This window comes from Lactuca saligna, chromosome 5 (assembly GCF_052625555.1).
Source record: "Lactuca saligna cultivar CGN05327 chromosome 5, ASM5262555v1, whole genome shotgun sequence".
NCBI classification, from domain to species: domain Eukaryota; kingdom Viridiplantae; phylum Streptophyta; class Magnoliopsida; order Asterales; family Asteraceae; genus Lactuca; species Lactuca saligna.
This window is the reverse complement of record NC_136421.1, coordinates 65,785,262-65,812,261: the sequence shown is the minus strand read 5'-3', so window position 1 is coordinate 65,812,261 and position 27,000 is coordinate 65,785,262. Positions and strand designations below refer to the sequence as shown.

General features: G+C 34.0%; 4 protein-coding genes across 5 annotated transcripts; all 4 read left to right on the top strand.

Moving 5' to 3' along the window:
• The first annotated feature begins 3,875 nt into the window (after nucleotides 1-3,875).
• Nucleotides 3,876-10,227, top strand: LOC145048935 (uncharacterized). Its single transcript, XM_078997585.1, has 16 exons — nucleotides 3,876-4,162; nucleotides 4,253-4,297; nucleotides 4,403-4,443; nucleotides 4,573-4,654; nucleotides 4,761-4,805; nucleotides 4,922-4,978; nucleotides 5,148-5,207; nucleotides 5,355-5,482; nucleotides 5,644-5,896; nucleotides 8,239-8,305; nucleotides 8,575-8,645; nucleotides 8,715-8,804; nucleotides 8,906-9,014; nucleotides 9,293-9,384; nucleotides 9,714-9,819; nucleotides 10,007-10,227. Exons 1-16 carry the CDS (start codon nucleotides 4,067-4,069, stop codon nucleotides 10,096-10,098), a joined length of 1,434 nt encoding a protein of 477 aa, XP_078853711.1. The 5' UTR covers nucleotides 3,876-4,066; the 3' UTR covers nucleotides 10,099-10,227.
• Nucleotides 10,228-10,553: 326 nt separating this feature from the next.
• LOC145046612 (uncharacterized protein PHLOEM PROTEIN 2-LIKE A4-like) lies at nucleotides 10,554-11,976 on the top strand. Its single transcript, XM_078994899.1, has 3 exons — nucleotides 10,554-10,696; nucleotides 11,184-11,302; nucleotides 11,474-11,976. The coding sequence occupies exons 1-3, from the start codon at nucleotides 10,586-10,588 to the stop codon at nucleotides 11,841-11,843; spliced, it is 600 nt and encodes a 199-aa protein (XP_078851025.1). The 5' UTR covers nucleotides 10,554-10,585; the 3' UTR covers nucleotides 11,844-11,976.
• A 6,334-nt stretch (nucleotides 11,977-18,310) lies between these two features.
• On the top strand, nucleotides 18,311-20,268 carry LOC144998580 (uncharacterized protein PHLOEM PROTEIN 2-LIKE A4-like). Its single transcript, XM_078958325.1, has 3 exons — nucleotides 18,311-18,454; nucleotides 19,488-19,606; nucleotides 19,774-20,268. The coding sequence occupies exons 1-3, from the start codon at nucleotides 18,344-18,346 to the stop codon at nucleotides 20,138-20,140; spliced, it is 597 nt and encodes a 198-aa protein (XP_078814451.1). The 5' UTR covers nucleotides 18,311-18,343; the 3' UTR covers nucleotides 20,141-20,268.
• Nucleotides 20,269-23,450: 3,182 nt separating this feature from the next.
• On the top strand, nucleotides 23,451-24,486 carry LOC144997339 (protein PHLOEM PROTEIN 2-LIKE A1-like). Of its 2 annotated transcripts, none has more exons than XM_078957220.1 (3): nucleotides 23,451-23,643; nucleotides 23,748-23,863; nucleotides 23,940-24,486. In XM_078957220.1, exons 1-3 carry the CDS (start codon nucleotides 23,500-23,502, stop codon nucleotides 24,304-24,306), a joined length of 627 nt encoding a protein of 208 aa, XP_078813346.1. In that variant the 5' UTR covers nucleotides 23,451-23,499; the 3' UTR covers nucleotides 24,307-24,486. The 2 variants fall into 2 exon arrangements, with proteins under 2 accessions (XP_078813346.1, XP_078813345.1); XM_078957219.1 differs by having other exon boundaries at nucleotides 23,457-23,643; nucleotides 23,745-23,863.
• The last annotated feature ends 2,514 nt before the right edge of the window (nucleotides 24,487-27,000 follow it).

The following is a 27,000-nucleotide window of genomic DNA, read 5'->3' as shown; positions in this document are numbered from 1 at the left end:
TCTTAAGGAAAAAGTAAGGAAAACAATTGTTTGGTCCCTTCGATTATTTAATAATGACTTTTTTTAACCCCTGGAATAAACTTTATGCCTTACGAGTGCAAAAAAAAATATTAAGGACATTTTAAACCAAAATAAAAATGTTGTAGGGTTACAATGATATTATCTCTAAAAAAGTATATTACACTAACGGTCCATATGGTTTGATGTAATTTATGCATTTGGTACCTACCTTATTTTTTTTTAACTCGGAACGTCCCTATAATTTGGTTTTGTTACGCTGTTGGTCCCTAGCTGACTTAAAATGGCTGATATACCCTTATATAATGTTTTAATTGGTTTGATTTTTATTTGCTTTTTAACTAATTATAAAATAACTTTTTTTTATTAAATGTGGGCCTACTCTTTCTCTAGTATCAGTAAAGAATGAAAATAAAACTGTAACATACACGTTTTGAAATCGTGTTTTAAGTAAATAATATTATGAAATATTATGTGAATTTGAATGTTGAGTTCTAACAGATAGTTTTTACTAGAAATAAAATAAAACTATGTTTAGAATCACTCATAAAATATTGGAAGTCTTATGAGATTCCAATTAAAAGCCAAATAGTGAAATATAGCGAAAATATAAAATTTGAAATAAGTAAAATTTTATTATTGAAAGTCGTAGATAATCTCGTTAGAAACATTTAGGCAAAAACCTTATCGAAATGCGAGTTATAACGAAGAAGTTATGACCAATCAAAGATCCGCGACAAAACCGGCACGTCGCCGAATGACGTAAAAAGTGAGTTTTTGATAATCTACTTTTTAGCCTTAATAATCTAAATGAAAGTCATAGTATTCGTTAAACCGAGAAGTTCGATAAAAAGAACGCTAAAATCTGACTTCATATGAGGAAGTTATGATTTTTCGAAGTTTCAGCTTAGAAGTAGACAACTAAAAACTTAAATTTTAGATCGAACGATTTTTAGCCGACACAACCTAAACAAGAATTGAAGGTCTCGTCATTAGTAGTACAACAATAAAAAGTATGACGAAAACGGACGTTGGATGAAGAAGTTATGAATTTTTAACGGATTTTCCTGCCCCGGTCTGTTAAAAATAATAATATTAAAATTAAAGTCAAAATTAGCAGACGAGGTCTAAAAGAAAGTTGTAGAGCATAATTTTAGCTACACGTGCATATAAAGAATGTCAAAATCGGAGCCCGTATGCAAAAATTATGAATTTCGGAAGATTTTGGTTCAATTTCCGAGAAAATTCGCATGAATAGTGCTAGACACGTCACCTCGCATGAATAGTAGCCGCTCTACCTGAATCCGACGCGTGTTGCCTTCTGATTCGCCTAGATCTTCGGCCCAATGAGCGTCCGACGCGCCTCGCCCCGTGTCGCACTTCGCAGCCTCACACCCGGCCCCTTGCATGCGTGCCATCTGTTCGAACCGAGCCTTGCTGGAGCCATGCGCAGCTGCCGCGTACCCTTCGCTGCTGACTCGCCCTTCCCCTTCGCGTGTCTCTTTCCCTCGCTGCCACCGAGCTGCTTCGCTGCTAACTCCTCCTCTCGACCAACCTCGGATTTTCCCTATAAATAGAGGGTTTGCGAGCCTTCTCGGGTAATTTTGGAAAATTGTCATCTTTTACCCATTTTTCCATATTTTCTTCATCTTAACATTCCCTGAAGCCCCGATATCGATTATACCCCCCGAAATACGCCACGAAGTGCCCGAGAAGCCCGAAAAATTTATCTTTTCGGTTTTGAAGCTCTACTTTCGCAGAGCCCGGTTATCAAGAAAACTTCCGGTTTTCAACGAAGAAAGTGATATTTAGAACCGAAGTGCTGCCCAAATTAATATTTTAGCCCCCCCCGGTTATTTCACGGTGAGTTTAATATATAGGAGCAGTTGTATGTTATGTGTTATATGTGCTATGTGCTTTTCAGTGCTATTATTTCGGGTTTTTTTTATTCGCTATTTTTAATAGCAAAGATATACCTTTGACCATGTGACCAGTGAAAGGACTTAGATTCACGTTGGTACTGGTATGTAGCCTCTGGCCATGTAGAACATGTCTCCGTAAGAGAATGATTTCTATTCTATGGTATTGGCAGAAGGTTAGACAGAGCTATAAGCCTGAAATCTACCAAAATGTTAATCCGAAGTTTGTGCCATTTGGGCCAAAGCTTTATTGATGTATATCAAGCATGAAATTTTTTGTCTCATTGATTGTATATCTCTAAATCAAATCAATGATTGATATGGAATGTTTGTCACATGATTCACATATGCCCTTGTTGTTCCTTGTTCCTCTGTGCTTCTGCCATATTGAAGTATATATATATATATATATATATATATATATATATATATATATATATATATATATATATATATGGCATAACGTTATATTGTATCTATTATTGAACTCACTAAGCATCATCGCTTACCCTCTCAATGTTTAACAAATTGCAGGAGATAAGTATCCAGTATAGTTATATACTGATAGCAGATTTTTGAATAGTTTGAAACTATTGTATCGATAGAAGCTTATGAATAGTTTGAAACTATTGTATTTTGCACTCCCATATGTATAAAACTATAGAATCCTGGGAAGTTATGTAATATATAACACTTTAAAATAGTCAGTTTGTATCAAGTAGTTGTAACCTCTTTATCAATGTTAAATATTGTTTTTATGAATATGCAAGTAGCATGTTTTGGGGTAACTATATTGTCAAGTATGAAAGTTTGAGTCTTTCATAAATACGAAAGTTAGGGTCTTTCAAAAACCTAATCCATCGGACCAACATCAGTCTCCCTTCCTCCTTCTCCTCTCTTTCCAGCGCCACCTCCTCTGTTCCATTGAAATCGCTGCCGTCGACGAGTAGAAACTTCAAACAATCGTCTGACGATTATATTCAAGGGAAAGATGTTGCTTACTCTTCCTTCCAATCATCCCCCCCCCACTTTTACTCTAAACCAGTGAACCACCCAACCATCATCTGTCGCCTTTCTCCTCTAAACCAACGACACCCACAACGCACCTTAAGTCCATGACACTAAAGCCAACAAGAAGAAGCAACCTATTGCAAGGGACCCAACGTCCGACTTTCAACGACGACATCAACCAAAAATTTATGGATTTTGATTTCTTCACTACAATTTTAATCTAAGGTTTAAAATGGCAGACCATGGTGAACCTCTGATGACGAGAAAATCAAATGTTTGGAGGAGAACATGTGATGGGGAACAACTGGAAGCTTCAAGTTAGATCCATCCGATCCACCAAAATGGCAAAACCAAAGGGAAAATTTTGATGTAGCTGCATTGAATCATGAGTCCCCTTTGTTAAATTGTTAAATCTCAAATCTTTTTTTTTTTTTTTTTTTTTTTTTTTTTTTTTTTTTTGTAATTACCGATCAAACTATCGAGTGTTAATAGAATAAACTGGTCTCGTGTGTTGATTCACTTGGGATTGTATGTGGGATTTTTGTATCTGCAACCTTTTCATCAATGATTTTGGTTTTAGATTTAAGGTACGGGTTTGATTTTAGATGTATTACAAATTTATTGTTGAACTTTACATAGATTTATTTATGAACTTTTCATCAATGATTTTGGTTTTAGATTTAAGGTATGGGTTTGATTTTAAAATAATAAAATAAGGACTAATAAAATTAAATATATCATTAAGGGCAAAATAGTCATTCTAACCTGGGTAGGGACGAACGACGTAATAAAACCAAACTATAAGAGTGATCCGAGTTAAAAATAAGCTATGGACCGTGTAATTTACTAAAAAAAATCAATTTCCTTATTTTTTTTTTGTTACGTTGTCAAAACTCTAAAGAAAAGGGACCTGTTTGTGAAGTTGGATGAAATATGACGGCGAGTTCGTTTAAAAAGGAGCATTCTGCAACCTTCCTGCCTGTTCTAGAGGTTCCTTCCCAACTGTTTTCAAATTTCATAGCTCCCACAAAATCGCTTTTTTTTTCTGTGAACTTCTTCCATCAATTAGCAAACTCGAAAGAAGATTCTTAACGAAGACATTAAACGATTCAACAGTAATGGATGTGAGGTCTGTTGTTGAAGCTGTTTCTACCGATGATGACGACGCTCCATTGTACCAGGTTGAGAGCCTCTGTATGCGATGCGGTGAAAATGTAAGTTTGTATGCGAATGCACATGTATGAAGATGATTACAGTGGAAGTTCTTTGATGCTGATATAGACTTCAATTGCATTGAGTGACAGGGGATAACGAGATTTCTATTAACTTTGATTCCACACTTTAGAAAGGTAATCTTTATCTTCTTCGTTCAATTGCTTTCTCAATTTAATGTTGTAGCTGTTAGCTGTATGTTTCATGAATTTTTGTTTTTAACAAATCTTCGCGCCTTGCAGATCTTGTTGTCAGCCTTTGAGTGTCCTCATTGTGGCGAGAGGTGTGTGGATGTTGATTTTACTTAACTTGTTGCAATTCATAGATCTCTCTTCATTAAATTTGCTGGTGAATGTTTAGTTGAAAGAGGCTCTATTAAATTTCTTATTGTGATGTTCTTGTTCATATGAAGGAACAATGAGGTGCAGTTTGCCGGTGAGATACAACCCCGAGGTTCTTGCTATCGTTTGGAATTCTCATCAGATGATCAAAAGGTTGTTGTCTAGTGAACTAAAATAAGATTTTTGTACTTCCAACTTACGTAATTTCATATAAAAGTATTTGTATATTTCATTTTTCTGACTGGATTTTTCATTGCAGATGCTTAATCGTCAAGTAGTGAAATCCGAAACAGCCACAATTAAGGTATGCGACTTTATCCTCTCAATGCGACTATCACCAATCGAAATCCAATTTGCCAAATTTATGGAACAAATCGTCAATTTGATTGTGCTTTCTTCCCTACATCTGTGTATATGTAGATACCTCAACTTGATTTTGAGATTCCTCCCGAGTCACAACGTGGATCTCTATCAACGGTAATTCCGTCTTTTCCTCTTCGAATTTATCTTCTGGAATCTTCTAAATTTGAACTTCCTTTCAGTTCATTAACTATTTGATTACCTGTGAGGTTTTCCATTAAACCCTAGGCAGAAATAACTTAGTTCTATTGACATCGATTGGAAGTGCATTGTGTATATCTTTCAGGTTGAAGGAATTTTGGTCCGATCTGCTGATGAATTACAAGCACTTCAAGAAGAAAGAAAGGTTTGCCACTTGATTGTACATATTCAATTCCCTCTTTCAACATAGATTCAATTGGTAACTGTGAAACGACCTAATTGGCTAATTTTCAGTGATTTTGGACTTTTTTTTTTTTTTTTTTTTTTTTTTTTTTTTTTTTTTTTTTTACAGAAAGTTGATCCTCAGACTGCTGAAGCTATAGACAAGTTCATATTAAAACTAAGATCATGTGCAACAGGGAATTCATCTTTTACCTTCATATTAGATGATCCTGCTGGCAACAGCTTTATAGAGAACCCGTAAGGTTTTTTTTTTTTTTTTTTTTTTTTTTTTTTGTTCTGAAAAATAGCAGCATATTTTTATTGATTTGTTTATTATATATAATAAAGTAGTATGCTATAATTAATAACTTATAGTAATAAACAAATAAATGAAAGTAGAATGCTATTTCTTGCAACAGGTATGCTCCATCTGTGGATCCATCATTAACTATTGATTTCTATGAGAGAACTCATGATCAACAAGCCTCACTTGGATATCTTGTTGACCAATCACAAACAAGAGAACATGAAAATGATGAATCATCAAACAAAAACAATCAAACATCTCAACCCCATGGATCAGTTGGAGCAGTTGCTGGTAGGCGAGCTATTGCTCAGGGTAACACTGCAGAATTTGCTGAAACTCTTTTTCGCTATACTGCTCCAGAAGAGGTACTTTAATCATCTACCATGGAAAAGACCAAATTGCCCTCTAGAGAAAACGGACTGAATTTAAAGATTGCCTGAAATAAGGAGCAAAATGACAAAAATCAATAATACTTGGGGACCATTTTTGTAACTTGCTCTTTAGAGAAAGAATATATGTATAATGTATTTAACTTTATATATATATGAGTAAATTACAGTTTTGGTCCCTGTGGTTTGGTCAGGTTTACACTTTTAGTCCAACTTTTGAAAATTTGACAGTGGTTTAAAAAAATTACACTGCATGTCCCTGGTCCATTTAAAAAAACCAGTAATGTTTTTAAACCGACAAAATTGCAAAAATGGTCCCTGTGGTATGCAAATTTTTGGGGTTTTAGTCCAAACAGTGACTTTTTTGGTTTCGTAGTCCTTTTGGAGTGGTTTGTATGTGAAAATGGTCCCTCCGAAAATTGAAATGACTATAATACCCTTGGGGTATTTATTTTTCATTTTTCTTTCATTATTCTTAAAATTTAATATTTATTTATTTATTTTAACAATTAAAAAAATAAAAAAGGTTCCACCTCTCTCTCTCTCTCTCTCTCTCTCTCTCTCTCTCTCTCGTTCAATCACAAGTCCAACAGCTCACACTTCTTTTCATTTTATTTCGTGTATATCTTCTTGGTGAAAAACATCCATATTGCACCATGAAAAGTATCTTCTCTCTAACTGATATAGCAAAGGGGAAATTGTTTAGTATGTGGCCAGCACAATCCAATCCCGAGATACAAGAACCACACACCAATGAGGACATATGAAAACCTATATCAGCAAGGGATGAAGCAGTTGGAAACTTGAAATACCCCATTGTTTATACCAAGAACAGAGTGTTGATTCGCTTTCAATCTGGGTCATGACAGTGCAAAAGAGCCCTAGGATTTTCATATAGGAATTATCGGGTAAGAAAGGGTTTGTGGTTTTGATTTGAAATCAAAGATGAGAGACTTTAGGGTTTTCAGAATGAATTCACTTGTGTATCCTATATGCTCAATCGAGCTTTATCCCCCCAACAACCATTTACAAACATCGATCGCTGAAGTTTCCCTTGGGTTTGGTTTTCATACGCTCGTGTTCAACTGCGAGTCTGAATTTTGTTTTCAAACGGAGTGTATGAGGGGGGGGGGGGGGGGGGGGGGGGGGGGGGAAGAGTTTGAGTCGTGATCTTCTTAGTCATCAAAAACTGGGTTCTGTTTGTGTTGATGGGTGATGTCCTTGCAGAGGGAGGTGTTAAGGTGTTTCTTGGTTGTGGTGGTCAATCTGTTTGTGTTGGGGGAGAAGGAATATTGTGAGACAGTGAAAACAAAGGCTACTGAAGGTAGCAGATTCAAAGGGAGAAAGATACGAAAGAGGGTGCGGGAGATTAGAGGTCACGATCTGGGTGTTGTCTTGCCACAAAATACATGCATCTGACACACATTTCCAAAGACGAGAATGTTGAATATCTTCTTTCTAAAGACGAGAATGCTGAATATCTTCTTACTTGAAACCCATTTCTATATGTATTTGTTTTCCCGCAAGTCTTATAAAGTAGTTCTATTCCTAAGATTTGAGAAAACCCAGAAACTTCAGAAAGCATATAATACCCCAGAACTTCATAAAGCAATTCCATAAAGCACTACTGCTTATTGTCTTGTAAAACTTAGATTTGAAGATTGTTGTAAAAGTGTCCCAAAAATGGAAGAGAGGGAACGAGAGTAAATGCTAATTGATACTGTAGATCTCCGACACCACCATATCCTTATACGATCTAGGTGGGTAAACTGGGAACTCACCGAATCTGCAACATGAACAAGTCTTGAATTCTGATCATGGTGTTGGTAGTGTATTTTGGTGACTAGAAGGAGAGATGGTGGTGACGAGTTAGGGTTTGAAAAAGACGAAGGTCATGAAGAAGATGATGGTGGGTTGTATCTTTGGGTATTAAAACGAGAGAGAGAGAGAGAGAGAGAGAGCCTTTTTTATTTTTTTAATTGTTAAAATAAATAAATAAATATTAAATTTTAAGAATAATGAAACAAAAATGAAAAATAAATACCCCAAGGGTATTATAGTCATTTCAATTTTCGGAGGGACCATTTTCACATACAAACCACTCCAAAAGGACTACGAAACCAAAAAAGTCACTGTTTGGACTAAAACCCCAAATATTTGCATACCACAGGGACCATTTTTGCAATTTTGTCTTTTAAACCACAAGGATGCATCTTGACAAATTTTCAAAATTTGGACTAAAATTATGAATCTGAGCAAACCACAGGGACCAAAACTGTAATTTATTCTATAAATAATATATGTTCTACTTTGTGCAGGTAATGACGTTCCCATCAACATGTGGTGCTTGTGCTGTTAGGTGTGAGACTCGGATGTTTGTGACCAGTATCCTTTTTTTATTTATTTTTTATTTTTAAGTATATAAATATTCCATAAATTCTTTTGCCACGTCAGCAATATATTACATGTGGGTATCCTATGCGGACAATGACATGGTGACTTGTGCCATGTCATCATATTGCCATAATGGGTAGATTTTTTTACAGTAAATAAATTGCAAATACAAGGCTACAATAAAAAAAGAAAAGGAAAGTACATTGCTGTTTTGTGCATGTGTCCCTTTTAAGGTTTGTTTAGCTTGACTTACTGACAAGAGATTCCATACTTCCAAGAAGTGATTGTGATGGCATCTACTTGTGATGCTTGTGGCTATAGAAATTCTGAGGTTTGTAGTTATTTTTGTACGCCTCTTTGCTTGTTGTTCAAGTTTTCTCATTTGCTTAGTTTCTTGCAGCTGAAGGCAGGTGGTGCTATACCTGCAAAAGGAAAGAAAGTGACACTGATTGTCAGAAACGTTAATGATTTAAGCCGTGATGTCATAAAGGTATCCATATATACATAAATAATCAATGACATTTTTTTTTTTGAATTTAGTTTCTTTGGAAAACCTGTGTTTTCTTAACAAATTGGTTTTGTGTGTTTTAGTCTGACACTGCAAGTGTAAAAATCCCGGAGATTGATTTGGAGCTTGCAGGTGGCACGTTAGGAGGCCTTGTGACAACTGTCGAAGGTTTAGTCACCAAAATCAACGAAAGTAAGTTTTTTTTTTTATTTTTTTATTTTTATATTTTTTTTAATCATTTTGACAAAATGTCAGCTTGAGGTGCTGATACTAGTCGATAACTAAAAAGCTAGCTGTTAGCTGGAAAAAAAATGACCATTGGTAATAAAATTAGTTGAAATATGTAAAATGACATAAAAATGACACTAAGACTATGTTTAAAATATTTTACTTTTTTTCAGTTATAAAGGTGACAAAATATGGTAAAATAAATAAGCTTGTTTGTGATTATGATTTGTAAATAATTACAGGTCTTGAGAGAGTACACGGGTTCACTTTTGGAGATAGTCTGGATGAGGATAGAAGAAGCAAATGGCTCGACTTCAAAGCCAGACTCCTCAAGGTATGAAATTATGAATCATGTAATTATCATTACAGTAAATTACATTTTTGGTCCCTGAGTGTTGCTTATTTTTTCAGCTTTGGTCCCAAAAACTTTTCTCTTGGAATTTTGGTCCTCATTTGAGATTTTTGTAATGTTTTTGGTCCAAATTCTACAAAAATTATATTCAGCGACCAAAAACAGTCATTTTCATTCTAACAAGGACCAAAAAAGTCATAAGGACCAAAGTGGCAAAATATAGTAAAATAAAGTCATTTTGACCGAAAATGTAATTTACTCTTATTGTTATCATTATAGGTATTAATCATTCCATCTTTGAATTTGTTTAGCTTCTGAATATAGAAGAAACTTGGACACTGATCTTAGATGATGCTCTGGCAAACTCTTTCATTGCACCAATAACTGATGATATTAAAGACGACTTTCAGTTAATTTGTAAGTTTTTAATTTTTTTTTTTTTGGAACAATTTCTTTGGTTACTGGTTTGTGACGTTGTTCCTTAATAAACATTTTCACAAGAATTGAAATATGGTTATTATTTTAAATAAAGTGATTTTGCAACATTTGTGATATGTTATTGTGCATATAATTGGCTTTTGATAAAAATGTATGAAAATTCCAGTTGATGAATACGAGAGATCATGGGAACAGAACGAGGAGTTGGGATTGAATGACATGGACACCTCTTCTGCTGATGTGGCATATGCTTCATGAAATCAGATGGCTTGTATCATAATTAAGTTTGTGTCATTTGTGTTTTTCAAGACTTTTTACTGTAAACTTAACGCCTAACTACTTTTTGTCTTATTATTTAAGATTTTACAAGAGACTGAGTTTAGGACATATTTCATAGTTATTTGTATAAGAAAATAAGAGATTCAAGTTTTTGTAGGCTTTAGGGTCGTGGGTATTTATTTATTTATTTATTTTTTAAATCAAGTTGTGAAGACACCATTTTTTAAAAGGATGTTGTGATACATAAATAAAAAATCTGACAAAGAGCATTCAAGACAAAAGGACCTTTAGAATAAAACCCAATTCAAAAACAAAAACATTCCTAAATAGAATAAATAGCATTAATTCAATGACATTGCTCTAGAGTGATGAATTGAATCTAATTCCTTGAGTGTCCAACTTAATTACTCCTCTACAAAATGGGGTTCCCAAGAAGTAATTTATCAATTACCATTTCAATATCAAAATGGGACTATCAAAATGGGAGGAAGATCTTCTCAAGAATGCAGATGCTGTTATAGATAAGTCCCCAATGGAACCCCTCTATGCTGGTGTGTTCTTTAACCAAAATAGAAAGGTAGACCTTACCTTCCATCTCAATCTATTCCTTTTTTCTTAGCATAAATTACCATTAATATCTACTTTCTAGTGTAAATTGATGTTTTTGTCATATCACTTATTTGGAAATGGTATACAAGTTTGGTTTTCTGTTTTTTGGTGGTAAATGAAAAAAATGTCCTCGGCATACATGGTATGGCCGAGGGTAAAATGGTCATTATACATGATACTTAACCGCGCTTCACGGTACAAAAACCGTGACCAAAAGGTAGTTTGAAGGACGATAAAGACCATTAATGAAAGTTATGCAGCATATTCATATAAGGTAAATACCACAAGGACAAAACTTGTTATTTAGGCTTTTTCTTATAAATGGTGATAGCATTCATATTCTGTTATAGGTTGTGTAGGTAAATTGTAGAATCATGTAATGTAAATTGTAAATACCACATCCTCGTATAATGGTAAATGACAATAATGCCATCATCTTTTTTTGGTTGAAATAGAAGTATTGGATTGACAAGGCAACATTTGGCAACTGCTTCATGGTTTTTGCAAGGGACTTTTCAGTCGCATGGGGCAGTGATAAACGTTATTGGGATTGGCCAAGCATTAAAGAAACAAGGTGATATTTACATGCACATGAGTCGAACAGATTTATTTATCAATGTACAATGAAAAAAAATAAAAATAAATAAATAACCAAATAGATTAAAATATATTGCTATTTTCTAAATTATATTGATAAGAAATGGTAAATGCAAAAAATATATAAAAAATTCCTTTGTCTATGCAGTGAAGTGTTTATAGATGTTGCGGAATTGCTACAAGTTAGTTGGTTATCGGTGGGGTCGAAATTTGACACAGCCAATTTAACAGTAGGAATGAATTATGAAGTTGTATTTGTGATGATGCTTAAAGAAGATAGTGATGGGTGGAGTGCTCCGGTCACTTTTAGACTCGACCTGCCAAACGGAAACAAACAACAACATGAAGAAAGCTTGCTTAAAAAGCCAAGATTGCAGTGGTTTGAGATTCAGGTGGGAGAATTTATGGTGGAACCAAAAAACGATGGAATTATCAAGTTCATGTTGGGAGAAACTAATTCCGGGGGTTGGAAGAGAGGTTTAGTCGTCAAAGGTGTGGTCATCCGACCAAAAAAGTGAGACTTGGGAGTTGGGAATACGCGAAATATCTTATTTGTTGGGATCTATACTTACTTATCGGACTATATTTGTTATGTAATAATGGTATTGGTTTTATAATTATAATGATCATTGAACAGGGATACGATATGAAGCTTAATTTCCATTTCTATATGAAGTTATAAATGGATGAGGAATATTTCAATGCCATCAATTTGGGTACTAGTTGATACTGATTGGATCGTATTTACTATTATAATGTATTGTGTATTATGTTATAAATAAGATGTGTATTGAGGTTCAATATAAAGTGTTTAGGTATCCGTGTACTAAGTGTGGGACCTGTGTATTATATGAGTTTATTAAAAATAAAAGTTTAATATGAATGTGTAAGCATAATGCTTAGGCCTGGTAATCGTGTCGTGTTCGGGTTGGTGTGTCGCGGGTTAACGGGTTAAAATATGCCAACCCAAACACATCTCATTTAAATATACAGGTCACGGATTGACGGATTTGGAACATAAACCCATATATGACCCGCCAACCCATTTATTTATACGGGTCACAGGTTGGCGAGATCGTGGGTCCGAATTTTTGAAATTTAAGTCTTAAACATCCAAATGAAAATTAAAAACATTCATAGAAACATGTTACAGACTTAGCTTTATAGGTTACGACTTACGACCTTAGACCATCCACCACGAGTCAAAATGTCAAAACAGTCAAATGGTCTATGAATCAGTGGTATATATTATATAATATTTATTAAATATTAATACTTGGTACATAAAAATAAAATAATTCTTTTATTGAGAATATAAATGGGTTGGCGCGTCACCTGTTTATTTTTTGAGTAATCTATATATGACCCGTTTAATAAACAGGATGACAGGTTGGTGGGTTGAAAAACTCAACCAAAATCCATTTATTTCGTGTCATGTCGCGGGTCGTGTGGTGGGTTGTGTCGAGAATTGTCAGCCCTAATAATGCTAAAATGAGACTTATTTTTGTACACCTCTTTGCTTGTTCTTCAAGTTTTCTCATTGCTTAGTTTCTTGCAGCTGAAGGCCGGTGGTGCAATACCTGCAAAAGGAAAGAAAGTGACACTGATTATTAGAAACGTTAATGATTTAAGCCGTGATGTCATAAAGGTATCCATATACATAAATAATCAATGACATTTTTTTTTGAATTTAGTGCATGTTTTTCTTAACAAAATGGTTTGGTGTGTTTTTAGTCTGACACTGCAAGTGTAAAAATCCCGGAAATTGATTTGGAGCTTGCGGGTGGCACTTTAGGAGGTCTTGTGACAACTGTCGAAGGTTTAGTCACCAAAATCAACGAAAGTGGGTTTTTTTTTTTGGTTAATCAGTTTGACAAAATGTTAGATTGAGGTGCTGACCAAACATACACTCAAGCTATGTTTAGGCTGATGACTAAAAAGCTAGCTGTTGAAATATATATAATGACATAAAAAGATATGTAGAAGATTGATTTTTTTTAAAGAAAATTTATAAAGGGTATATTTGGGAGAATTTTGAAAAATTCAAAGTTCTAGAACTGTCCCAAGAGTTATGAAATTTGCAAAATAGCCCTTGATATTTTGGAATTTCAGGAACCAAAACAATCTGTTGCACACTTTTACTTCTTTTGTGGTTTTAAAATTATTTACTTTTTTGTAATTACAAAGGTGGCAAAATATGGTAAAATGAATAAGCTTGTTTGTGATTATGATTTGTAAATAATTACAGGTCTTGAGAGAGTACACGGGTTCACTTTTGGAGATAGTCTGGATGAGGATAGAAGAAGCAAATGGCTCGACTTCAAAGCCAGGCTCCTCAAGGTATGAAAAATGTAGTTATTATTAGAGTAAATTACATTTTTGGTCCCTGAGTGTTACTTATTTTTTCAGCTTTGGTCCCAAAAACTTTTCTCTTACAATTTTGGTCCTCATTTGAGATTGTGTAACGTTTTTGGGACAAAATTATATTCAGGAGTCATTTTCATTGGAACAACGACCAAAAAAGTCACAAGAACATCAAATAAGGACCAAAATTGCAAAATTTAGCTATACCCAGTGACCGAAAATGTAATTTACTCTTATTATTATTGTTGGTATTATTTATTTCATGATTATTGTCATTGATATGTTGCAGCTTCTGAATATAGAAGAACCTTGGACACTGATCTTAGATGATGCTCTGGCAAACTCTTTCATTGCACCAACAACTGATGATATTAAAGACGACTTTCAGTTAACTTGTAAGTTTTAAACTAAAATTCTTAAAGCATTTGCTATGAAATAGCAAGAAATTAAAGAAATAACCATCAGAATTGCAGATGGAAGCTCCTCTCTAATGATTTCGCTTAGTGGGTTGTGATTTTATGGCTCATGAGCCAAATGTATTTAAACTCTTAGTCCCCGTGTGGTTCATGGATTCCTAAGGAATTAAAAGGAAATGGAATTTAAAATTCAATAAAAAGCATGTTTGGATTACCAAAGAAAATGATTGTGTTTTCCTTATTTACAATTATATTATGTATTTGACTCATTTACAATTCTTTAGTCAATAAGAAACTAGATTCCATCCTATATCTTTCATAAAAAGTCAAAATTGACCTTCCCTCCCGGTGTAAACTATCTACTGTTTTCAAAACATAATATCACTTTGAATTTTTTAATCTGATGTATCCGTAAGCATGTTGGAACGTAGGATATACAATTTCATAGGCGGATCCACGATAGATCACTGGGTATCCCGGGATACCCGTAAAAAAAAAATCGGTAGTATAATTTTTTTAGAAAAAATTCGTTTTATGTAGTGTACATATACATAATATTAATATGATTAGCGAGATAATAATACAAGATGTAATTGGTTCAGCTGGTTAAGGTGTTAGGGGATGTTTCCGGAGGTTGCAAGTTCAAATCTTCTTGTAAACATTTATTTCCTGTTATTTTCGCAGCTCATTTTCTATAGTTGTATACATATTATACCTATTATATTATGATGTTGTGAACATTATGCACAGGAATTGATTTGGCCAAGTGGATAAGTGTTGAACTTTTAAATTTGAGGTCTCTATTTTGAATCTTGGTTGTTTACATTGGTTTATTTTATTTTGTTTACTAGTTTTTTAACTTGTTTTTTAAAAAATTTAAAATTGTCCCACATCGACCATAACATGAAACATAGCTCTTATACATTTGTTATATAAGCAACACAAGCTTCTTAACTCTCAACAAGTTAAACTTTTGAATGGGTTTGGGTTTAAACACGAAACCGAGTATGGAAAATCAAGAAACTCGAACCCGGGATACCCCTCAACTTTGAACTGGGCTCCGCCACTGTACAATTTATCATTTTATAAGTTTGCATATAAGTTGTTTGTGTTTTTGTCTATGTGAATTATTTTTGATTTAATTTTTTTATTTGTAGGAGGGTGTTCGTCAAAATACATGTTAGTTATTTGTGTAATTTGTATTATGTAAAAGATTTTCATAATAATAAAAAATTAGTTTAAGGAATTTGGCTATGCTTATTAAAAAAAAGAAAAAGTTTCAACAATCACTAAAAGGGTATTTTGGTCATATTACATAAATTATTTTCCGATTCCTTTGACAAATCAACAAACCAAACATAAAACAGATTACATTTCATGTCAAGCAAATACATATCAGATTCCAATTTATTTTCCTTCAAATTCTAATTCATTTGTCAGATTCCATTCCTTTAAAAAAAAATCTATGAACCAAACGCCACCTTAGAAAAAAAAAACTAACTTCATTTTTCATATTTTCAAGCTCTATCAATTCTATCTCATGGCAGAAAATGGATTTCCATCTAATAATGTTGTTACTTAGAAAATATCTAGTTAATGTGTTTGTATTTTACTAGATATTGTTTACAACATCATCATTTTAACAAAACATAGTAGTTAATGCTTTAAAAACTTGTACTTTACACATCAAAACATGTATATGGTTGTGATGAAATCGTATATAGCATTGCCCATCTGCAATTATACACGTTTTTAATGCACGATTTAAGCATTAAAGACTTGTAAAATCACATATGGCATGGTAACATCCGTTTTTAGGGCCAACAGGTTTTAACCATTTTTGGTATGAAAATGAAATTGTAACGTCTCAAAACCCAAAAACAATTTTTTTTTGTTTTTATATTAAATCAAACATGTTTATCAAACCACAAAGTATTCAGAAAGTATCCATAAACATCCCAAAAGTACATTAGAGTTAAATAAGCGGAAAATCATGGTGTGCAATGTGATCATTTTGAGCTCTTCCCCTTCGCACCGGAAGTACCTGAAACATAAACTGCAAACCGTAAACACAAAGCTTAATGAGTTCCCTAGAATACCGCATACCATACATATATGTCAGCTCAAGGCTATATTGGGTCTATTTCACACCCGATTCTATTTCACTCCCGAATATATTTCAACTCATATGTCAGCCTAAGGCTGTATCAGGTCTATTTCACCCCGAACTATTTCATCTCATGTGTTAGCAAAAGGCTATACCGGGTCTATTTCACCTCGACTCTATATCACCCTACACACATATAGCATATAGACATACAATAATGAATGACATTTTTTTTTGAATTTAGTGCATGTTTTTCTTAACAAAATGGTTTGGTGTGTTTTAGTCCGACACTGCAAGTGTAAAAATCCTGGAGATTGATTTGGAGCTTGCAGGTGGCACGTTAGGAGGCCTTGTGACAATTGTCGAAGGTTTAGTCACCAAAATCAATGAAAGTGAGTTATTTTTATTTTTATTTTTTTAATCATTTTGACAAAATGTCAGCTTGAGGTGCTGATCAAATAGATGTTAAGGCTATGTTTGACAAACTAATTGATAACTGAAAAGCTAGCTGTTAGCTGGAAAAAAGACCATTAGTAATAAAACTAGTTGAAATATATCAAATAATATAAAAATAACCCTAAGACTATGTTTAAAATATTTTACTTTTTTGTAATTATAAAGGTGACAAAATATGGTAAAATAAATAAGCTTGCTTGTGATTATGATTTGTAAATAATTACAGATCTTGAGAGAGTACACGAGTTCACTTTTGGAGATAGTCTGGACGAGGATAGAAGAAGCAAATGGCTCGAAGGTTATTATTTTTGGTCCCTGGGTGTTGCTTATTATTAAGATTAAATTACATTTTTGGTCCCTGGATGAGGATAGAAGAAGCAAAAGGCTCCTCAAGGTATGAAAAATGTAGTTATTATTAAGATTAAATTACATTTTTGGTCCCTGGGTGTTGCTTATTTTTTCAGCTTTGGTTCCAAAAACTTTTCTCTTACAATTTTGGTTCTCATTTGAGATTTTGTAATGTTTTTGGGACAAAATTATATTCAGGGACCAAAACAGTCATTTTCATTCGAACAACGACCAAAAAAGTCACAAGAACATCAAATAAGGACCAAAATTGCAAAATTTAACTATACTGAGTGACCGAAAATATAATTTACTCTTATCATTATTGTTGGTATTAATTATTTTATGATTATTGTCATTCATATGTTGCAGCATCTGAATATAGAAGAAGCTTGGACACTTATCTTAGAAGATGCTCTGGCAAACTCTTTCATTGCACAAACAACTGATGATATTAAAAATGACTTTCAGTTAAATTGTAAGTTTTAAAAAAATAAAAACTTTTTTTTGGAACAATAAATAGTAAATTGTTATAAAAGTTTCTATTTATTTTTGTTGATACATGGCAAGTTTATTGAAACGATTTCATTGGTTACTGGTTTGTGGCAATGTTCCTTTAATGTTTCACTATTTTTCACAAAAGTGAAATATGGTTATTATTTTAAATAAAGAGATTTTGCGACATTTGTAATATGTTATTGCGCATATAATTGGTATTTGTTAAAATGTTTGAAAATTTCAGTTGATGAATATGAGAGATCATGGGAACAGAACCAGGAGTTGGGGTTGAATGACATGGACACCTCTTCTGCTGATCTGGCATATGCTTCATGCATGAAATCAGATGGCTTGTATCATAATTAAGTTTGTGTCGTTTGTGTTTTTCAAGACTTTTTCCTGTAAACTTAATGCCTAACTACTTTTGTCTTATTATTTAAGATTTCACAACCGACTGATTTTAGGCCATAATTTATACTAGTTATTTATATAAGAAAATAAGAGATTCAAGTTTTTGTAGGCTTTAGGGTCGTGGGTATGTTTTTTTTAATCAAGTTGGGAAGACACCATCTTTTATAAGTATGTTGTGATACATAAATAAAAAATCTGACAAAGAGCGTTCAAGACAAAAGGACCTTTAGAATAAAACCCAATCCAAAAACAAAAACATCCTTGAAGAGAATAAATAGCATTAACTCAATGACATTGCCCAAGCATAAGATTCCTCTAGAGTGATCAACTGAATCTAATTCCTTTAGTGGCCAACTTGATTAATCCTTTACAAAATGGGGTTCCCAAGAAGTAATTTATCAATTACCATTTCAATATCAAAATGGGACTATCAAAATGGGAGGAAGATCTTCTCAAGAATGCAGATGCTGTTATGGATAAGTCCCCAATGGAAGACCTCTATGCTGGTGTGTTCTTTAACCAAAATAGAAAGGTAGACCTTACATTCTATCTCAATCTATTCCTTTTTTCTTAGCATAAATTACCATTAATATCTACTTTCTAGTGTAAATTGATGTTTTTGTCATATCACTTATTTGGAAATGGTATACAAGTTTGTTTTTCTGTTTTTTGGTAGTAAATGAAAAAAATGTCCTTAGTATACATGGTATAGCCGAGGGTAAAATGGTCATTATACATGATTCTTAACCACTCCAAGGTACAAAAACCATGACCAAAAGGTAGTTTGAAGGACGATAAAGACAATTAATGAAAGTTATGCAGTATATCCATATAAGGTAAATACCACAAGGACAAAACTTGGTGATAGCATTAATATTTTGCTGTAGAATCATATGTAATGTAAATAGTAAATACGACATACTCGTATTATGGTAAATTGTTAGAAATATGGTTTAGTGGCACTTGGAAATCTGAGAATCGTGATAATCACTTTCAAATCGAAGTATTTGGGTGGTACTCCCAAATCCTCAATTGGATAAGACTCAGATAAAATCAAAGAGAAAGAAAGAGAGAATGAGATGGTGTAATTTTCGTGAGTACCAGAAAACTGACTAAAATTGGTTATATACATTCCTTGTCTGAAAAACTGTCAAAACTGTCATATAACAGTTTTCTCAACAGTCAAAACTGTTATAAATCCGGGTTTGGTATAAGGATTAATGCAAAGTCAAAACCAGCTCGATCCCAGCCAGGGGCTCTGCCCCTTGGACCCCGCCAGGGGCTGCTGCCCCTTGGACCCCGCTCCCAGGGGCGCTGCCCCCGGACCCCCGTTCGTTCAGGGGTTTCGACCTTAAATGACAGTGTACTTTGATACTTGATCAAACTTAAACAAGTGTGTACTCCACACCTTCCTTACTTGTTTAATATTTATCAATATCATTTTTAGTCAACAAAGTAATCCCGTTACACTTAAATAACATTGATGATAACAAATCACCAACAAATGACAATAATGCCCTCATTAATTATTGTAAATAGTAATGTGCTTTGTTTGGTTGAAATAGAAGTATTGGATTGACAAGGCAACATTTGGCAACTGCTTCATGGTTTTTGCAAGGGACTTTACAGTAGCATGGGGTAGTGACAAACGTTATTGGGATTGGCCAAGCATTAAAGAAACAAGGTGATGTTTACATGCACATGAGTCGAACAGATTTATTTATCAATGTACAATGTAAAAAAAAAAAAAAAAATAACCAAATAGATTAAAATATATTGCTATTTTCTAAATTATATTGATCAGAAATGGTAAATGCAAAAAATAAATAAAAAATTCCTTTGTTTATGCAGTGAGGTGTTTATAGATGTTGCGGAATTGCTAATGGTTTGTTGGTTATCGGTGAAGTCGAAATTTGACACAGCCAATTTAACAGCAGGAATGAATTATGAAGTTGTATTTGTGATGATGATTAAAGAAAATAGTCGTGGGTGGAGTGCTCCAGTCACTTTCACACTCATCCTTCCAAACGGAAACAAACAACAACATGAAGAAAGCTTGCTTAAAAAGCCAAGATCGCAGTGGTTTGAGATTCAGGTGGGTGAGTTTATGGTGGAACCAAAAAACGATGGAATTATCGAGTTCAGTTTGAGTAAAAGTAAAGAGAATTGGAAGACAGGTTTAGTCGTCAAAGGTGTGGTCATCCGACCAAAAAAGTGAGACTTGGGAGTTGGGAATACTCGAAATATCTTATTTGTTGGGCTCTATAATTTCTTATCGGAATATATATAATTGTTATGTAATAATGGATAAGGATTCCCAATATTTCCATGCATCAAATTTGGGTACTAGTTGACACTGATTGGATCGTATTTACTATTTTAATGTATTGTGTATTGTGTTATAAATACGATGTGTATTGAGGTGCAGTATAAAGTGCTTAGGTCCCTAATTTGAAACAATGTTGATTCAATCATATTTATTTAGTAGATGGTCTACTTAGGCTTGTGTGCTTTAAAATTAACATGTGTATTAGAGTTTAATGGAAACATATATTCCAACTTGTATATAACGGATGCGGATCTCAATATACTAACACTCCTATTTGGGCTTGTAAATGAGTCGTCATATTTGCTATTTAATCGTCCATATATATATATATATATATATATATATATATATATATATATATATATATATATATATATATATATATATATATATATATATATATATATATATATATATATATATATATATTTTAAATGACCAAGGAAAAGAACAATCGTCAGCACCATATTATCCTGTCTGCTATGGAACATATGGAGGGTAAGGAATGATAGAATTTCAAGGATTTGAGAACTTATTACACAAAAGTAGTCGATAATATCATCTCGCTATTGTTTCTATGGTGTAACCAAGGAGTAGTAATTGATGTGGAAGTTGGGTTGAATATTGGTGTTGCTCGCCATTTCTTCATCTTACTAATGTTGTCTTGTAAATACTTTGCAATTTTCTTTTAAGCTCCTTGTACTACTCCGTTTTAGCTTCTTGCTAAGCATAGTCTTTTGCTTTGGTTATTATATATATATATATATATATATATATATATATATATATATATATATATATATATATATATATATATATATATATATATATATATATATATATATATATATATATATATATATATATATATATATATATATATATATATATATATATATATATATATATATATATCGTATTTGCTATTTCGAAAATAAATAAATAAATAAATAACCACCACATGCATCCATTATCCTATTTTTAAATCTATATTTTTTTTTTGTCTCCAACAAGATTTGAACCCTCAACTTTTAGCTAAAAGTCACTTTTATGTCAACTCCTCATTTCTACTCCCTTTATCTATATTAGCAATGTAGAGTAACTTTATGAAGGAAAAGGAAGGATGTAAAGAGATTAGAGTGCTGAGACTTTTTAAGGAAAGAAATGAGAGGGAATATGTTGTTGAGTTTTTTAGGGGAAAAAAATACAAATTAAACTAAAATTCTTAAAGCATTTGCTATGAAATAGCAAGAAATTTAAGAAATTACCAAAATAACCAGCAATTCTGAGGTTTGTAGTTATTTTTGTACACCTCTTTGCTTGTTCTTCAAGTTTTCTCATTTGCTTAGTTTCTTGCAGCTGAAAGCAGGTGGTGCTATACCTACAAAAGGAAAGAAAGTGACACTGATTGTGAGAAATGTTAATGATTTAAGCCGTGATGTCATAAAGGTATAAATATATACATATATAATCAATGACATTTTTCTTGAATTTAGATTTTTTGGAAGACCTGTGTTTTTCTTAACAAAATGGTTTGGTGTGTTTTTAGTCTGACACTGCAAGTGTAAAAATCCCGGAGATTGATTTGGAGCTTGCAGGTGGCACGTTAGGAGGTCTTGTGATAACTGTCGAAGGTTTAGTCACCAAAATCAACGAAAGTAAGTTTTTTTAATCATTTTGACAAAATGTCAGCTTGAGGTGCTGACACTAGATGATAACTAAAAAGTTAGCTGTTAGCTGGAAAAAAACTAACAATTGGTAATAAAACTAGTTGAAATATGTAAAATGATATAAAAATGACCCTAAGACTATGTTTAAAATATTTTACTTTTTTGTAATTATAAAGGTGGCAAAATATGGTAAAATGAATAAGCTTGTTTGTGATTATGATTTGTAAATAATTACAGGTCTTGAGAGAGTACACGGGTTCACTTTTGGAGATAGTCTTGATGAGGATAGAAGAAGCAAATGGCTTGACTTCAAAGCCAGACTCCTCAAGGTATGAAATTATCATTACAGTAAATTACATTTTTGGTCTGAGTATAGCTAATTTTTTCAGCTTTGGTCCCAACAACTTTTCTCTTGCAATTTTGGTCCTCATTTGAGATTTTTGTAATGTTTTTGGTCCATATTTTACAAAAATTATATTTAGCGACCAAAAACAGTCGTTTTCATTGGAACAACGGCCAAAAAAGTTTCAAAAACCTCAAATAAGTACCAAAATTGCAAAAACTAGCTGTACTAGCGACCAAAAATGCAATTTACTCTTATTGTTATCATTATAGGTATTAATCATTCCATCTTTGAATTTGTTTAGCTTCTGAATATAGAAGAAACTTGGACACTGATCTTAGACAATGCTCTGGAAAACTCTTTCATTGCACCAACAACCTATGATATTAAAGATGACTTTCAGTTAACTTGTAAGTTTGTTTGTTTGTTTTTATTATTTTTTATATTTTTTTTGGAACAATATTGCTAAATAGTAATTTGTTATAAAAGTTTCTATTTATATTTGTTGATACATGACAAAGTTTATTGAAACGATTTCATTGGTTACTGGTTTGTGGCATTGTTTGTTTAATGTTTCACCATTTTTCACACAATTGAAATATGGTTATTATTTTAAATAAAGAAGGTTGCTATGGATTTTGCAACATTTGTGATATGTTATTGCGCATATAATTGGTTTTTGATAAAAATGTTTGAAAATTTCAGTTGAATACGAGAGATCATGGGAACATAACAAGGAGTTGGGATTGAATGACATGGACACCTCTTTTGTTGATGTGGCATATGCTTCATGAAATCAGATGGCTTGTATCATAATTAAGTTTGTGTCATTTGTGTTTGTCAAGACTTTTTATTGTAAACTTAATGCGTAACTACTTTTGTCTTATTAATTAAGATTTTACAACTGACTGATTTTAGGCCATATTTTACCGTTGTTTGTATAAGAAAATAAGAGATTCAAGCTTTTGTGGGCTTTTGGGTCATGTGTATGTTTTTTTTTTAATCAAGTTGGGAAGACACCATTTTTTATAAGGATGTTGTGACACATAAATAAAAAAATCTGACAAAGAGCATTCAAGACAAAAGAACCTTTAGAATAAAACCCAATCCAAAAACAAAAACATCCCTGAACAGAATAAATAGCATTCAATGACATTGCCCAAGCATAAGATTCGTCTAGAGTGATGAATTGAATCGAATTCCTTGAGTGGCCAACTTAATTACTCCTTTACAAAATGGGGTTCCCAAGAAGTACTTTATCAATTACCATTTCAATATCAAAATGGGAGGAAGATCTTCTCAAAAATGCAGATGCTGTTATAGATAAGTCCCCAATGGAACACCTCTATACTGGTGTGTTCTTTAATCAAAATAGAAAGGTAGACCTTACCTTCCATCTCAATCTTACACACACCCTCGTATTATGGTAAATGACAATAATGCCCTCATCTTACACACATTCTTTTTTTGGTTGAAATAGAAGTATTGGATCGACAAGGCAACATTTGGCAACTGCTTCATGGTGTTTGCAAGGGAGCTTGGAGTCACTCGGGGTGATAACAAACGCTATTGGAATTGGCTAAGCATTAAAGAAACAAGGTGATATTTACATGCACACTTGTATAGATTTTTTAAATGTACAATGTAAAAAAAAGGTTTTCCTTTGTCTATGCAGCGAAGTGTTTATAGACGTTTTGGAATTGCTAAACGTTTTCTGGTTAGCGGTGGAGTCGAAATTTGACACAACCAATTTAACAACAGGAATGAATTATGACGTTGTATTTGTGATGATGATTAAAGAACATAGTTACGGGTGGAGAGCTCCCGTCACTTTAACACTCATCCTTCCAGACGGAAACAAACAAGAACATGAAGAAAGCTTGTTTGAAAAGCCAAGATCGCAGTGGTTTGAGATTCAGGTGGGAGAGTTTATGGTGGAACCAAAAAACGATGGAATTATCGAGTTCAGTTTGAGTAAAAGTAAAGAGAATTGGAAGAGAGGTTTAGTCGTCAAAGGTGTGGTCATCCGACCAAAAAAGTGAGACTTGGGAATTGGACTATATTTCCATTTCTATATAAAGTTATAAATGGATGCATGAGGATTCCCAATATTTCCATGCCTCCAATTTGGGTACTAGTTGATACTGATTGGATCGTATTTACTATTTTAATGTATTGTGTATTGTGTTATAAATAAGATGTGTATTGAGGTGCAGTATAAAGTGCTTAGGTTCCTAATTTGGAACAATGTTGATTGAATCATATATTTATTAGATGGTCTAATTAGGCTTGTGTGCTTTAAAATTAACATGTGTATTAGAGTTTAATGGAAACACGTATTCCAACTTGTACATAAGTAACGGATGCGAATCAGAGACGGAGGTAGGCAGTAGGGGGTTGCCGGATGGTCCACTGTACGACCCAGGCAAGAAGATTTGGTCAGGTTTATGAAAGGCGCGACAGGAATATCTTAGATTAGGATTAGGATAATTTTGATTATTTGTGTTTAGTCTTTATCTTTTATGTTAGTCTCTATCTTTTTAGGATATGGTCAATATCTGTTGGAGTCTAATTAGGTTTGCTAGCTAGACATTATAAATCGAGTTTTATAGGATCTTGTTTGGGGATTATTGAATGAATAAAACCGTGAGGTGTTTTGTGGAGTATTCTTGTGACTCGAACAACAGGCAACAGGAAGGGAACTTGGGTTACCTGAGTTCATACCATTTGGTATTAGAGCGAGGTTCTTATGACAGAAAAATTGGAGGGGAAGGGCACCAATGCCGAAAGGCTTGCTGCGCTTGAGGGATCCGTCAATCAGGTGATCGATGCATCTGAAGTAGCTCACCGTGTGGAAGTGGCAACACAAATGCAGGTGCTCACCAAAGCCGTTTCAGACTTGACTGAAGCGATCAAGGGACCAAGGAAGAAACACAAAAAATTATCCCACAATTCCTCTTCTGATTCTGGGGAGAGTGAGGATGATGAGGACGAGGAGTCTAGCGAATCGGACAACAATGCTAATAACGACGACTCAAAGCGAGCCAAGAAGAAGAAGAAAAAGCGGGATCCTTTGTTTGATTGCTGGAAATTGAAGATTCCTGTCTTCAGTGGTGCAGATGTTCACGGATGGATTTACAAGGTTGAAAGATACTTTGAGGTCCATAAGTTTGGGAAGAAGGATCAGTTGTGGGCAGTAGCAATTTGCTTAGAGGATGCTCCTTTGACATGGTTTCGCTGGAACGTTGCCAAGAATCCTTTCCGTTCTTAGGGAAGGTTTAAACGCAAGCTCCTTGAGAGGTTTCAGGGGTCGTGTGAGGGAAGTGTTCAGGAACAATTCTGGGCCATCCAACAAACAGGGACGGTACGAGAATACGTGGATAGATTCGAAGGATTTGGAGGACAACTACATGACGTTTCAGAATCAATTCAGGAGAGCACATTTATTAAAGGCTTGAAAGAAGACGTATGAGCAGTAGTGCGGATAACAGAACCCGATTCTTTATCTCAGGCGATTCGAATCGCCATGAAAATTGATGAGAATAGGGTTGGAGGGTTGATAAAAGGGACAAACAACTTATCTAGGTCGGGTTATGGCGCCCTGGGCAAGTCCAACACGTCGACCACTGTTGTAGTGATTAGGGTTTAGTAGGAGTTAAGCTGGGTAACGGGTTGATAACACGGAGCCATGGGTGTTGCAAAGATGTCCGTCTTGAATTACCGGAGGTTAGGATTGTGGAAGATTTTGTACCTTTTGAACTAGGAGTTTCAGATGTCATATTAGGTGTCAAATGGTTGCAAACGCTTGGTGACATGACAGTCAATTGGTTGGAACTTCAAATGCAATACTGGGAAGGTGATAGGTTGGTTACCCGAGCTTATCAAAAACTATGGTCTCGTGTGAGACACTCCACAAGTTAATGCAACAGAAGGGGGAGGGATATTTAGTCCATCTTCAGGCGAAAGGCGTGGTGCCTAATCATGTTGTGATTCCCGATCTGGTTATCAAGTTGTTGGAGGTGTTTCAAGATGTTTTTGAAATGCCTGGTGGTTTACCCCCCGAACGTTGCAAAAATCATGCAATCATTTTAAAGGAAGGTACCCCGCCCGTGAGTGTAAGACCTTACCGATACCCGCAAGTACAGAAGAATGAGATAGAACGACTGGTCCAGGAAATGTTGGATGCCAGAATTATTCAGCCGAGTACTAGTTCTTTCTCTAGTCCCGTGCTGTTGGTTAAAAAAAAAGATGGTAGTTGGCGTTTTTGCGTGGATTATAGAGTACTTAATAAGGCAACGGTTCTTGACAAGTTTCCTATTCCCGTTATAGATGAGCTTTTGGATGAGTTGCATGGGTCGGTTATATTTTCAAAATTAGATTTAAAGTCCGGGTACCATCAGATACGGATGAGAGAAGAAGATGTTCATAAAACTGCTTTTAGGACTCATGAGGGGCACTGTTAATTTCTCGTTATGCCTTTCGGGTTGACCAACGTCCCCGCCACATTCCAATCATTAATGAATTAGGTATTCCGACCGTTATTACAACGATTTGTACTCGTTTTCTTCGACAATATTCTCATTTATAGCAAGTCCCGAGATGAGCATGCGCGTCACTTATCTTCGGTTCTACTAAAGATGAAAGAGCATAAACTTTTTGCAAATAAATACTCGTTTGCCCAAGATCAAATTGAGTATTTAGGGCATCTGGTTTCGGGGGAGGGTGTATCGGCTGGT

Excerpts from the sequence above, each read along its gene's own strand:
- LOC145048935 (XM_078997585.1), top strand. The coding sequence starts at position 4,067 with ATGGATGTGAGGTCTGTTGTTGAAGCTGTTTCTACCGATGATGACGAC. Across the intron at positions 8,646-8,714 it reads GTGGCTATAGAAATTCTGAG|CTGAAGGCAGGTGGTGCTAT; the intron begins GTTTGTAGTTAT and ends AGTTTCTTGCAG. Across the intron at positions 8,805-8,905 it reads TAAGCCGTGATGTCATAAAG|TCTGACACTGCAAGTGTAAA; the intron begins GTATCCATATAT and ends TGTGTGTTTTAG.
- LOC145046612 (XM_078994899.1), top strand. The coding sequence starts at position 10,586 with ATGGGACTATCAAAATGGGAGGAAGATCTTCTCAAGAATGCAGATGCT. Across the intron at positions 10,697-11,183 it reads TCTTTAACCAAAATAGAAAG|AAGTATTGGATTGACAAGGC; the intron begins GTAGACCTTACC and ends TGGTTGAAATAG. Across the intron at positions 11,303-11,473 it reads CCAAGCATTAAAGAAACAAG|TGAAGTGTTTATAGATGTTG; the intron begins GTGATATTTACA and ends TTGTCTATGCAG.
- LOC144998580 (XM_078958325.1), top strand. The coding sequence starts at position 18,344 with ATGGGACTATCAAAATGGGAGGAAGATCTTCTCAAGAATGCAGATGCT. Across the intron at positions 18,455-19,487 it reads TCTTTAACCAAAATAGAAAG|AAGTATTGGATTGACAAGGC; the intron begins GTAGACCTTACA and ends TGGTTGAAATAG. Across the intron at positions 19,607-19,773 it reads CCAAGCATTAAAGAAACAAG|TGAGGTGTTTATAGATGTTG; the intron begins GTGATGTTTACA and ends TTGTTTATGCAG.
- LOC144997339 (XM_078957219.1), top strand. The coding sequence starts at position 23,500 with ATGGGGTTCCCAAGAAGTACTTTATCAATTACCATTTCAATATCAAAA. Across the intron at positions 23,644-23,744 it reads TCTTTAATCAAAATAGAAAG|AAGTATTGGATCGACAAGGC; the intron begins GTAGACCTTACC and ends TGGTTGAAATAG. Across the intron at positions 23,864-23,939 it reads CTAAGCATTAAAGAAACAAG|CGAAGTGTTTATAGACGTTT; the intron begins GTGATATTTACA and ends TTGTCTATGCAG.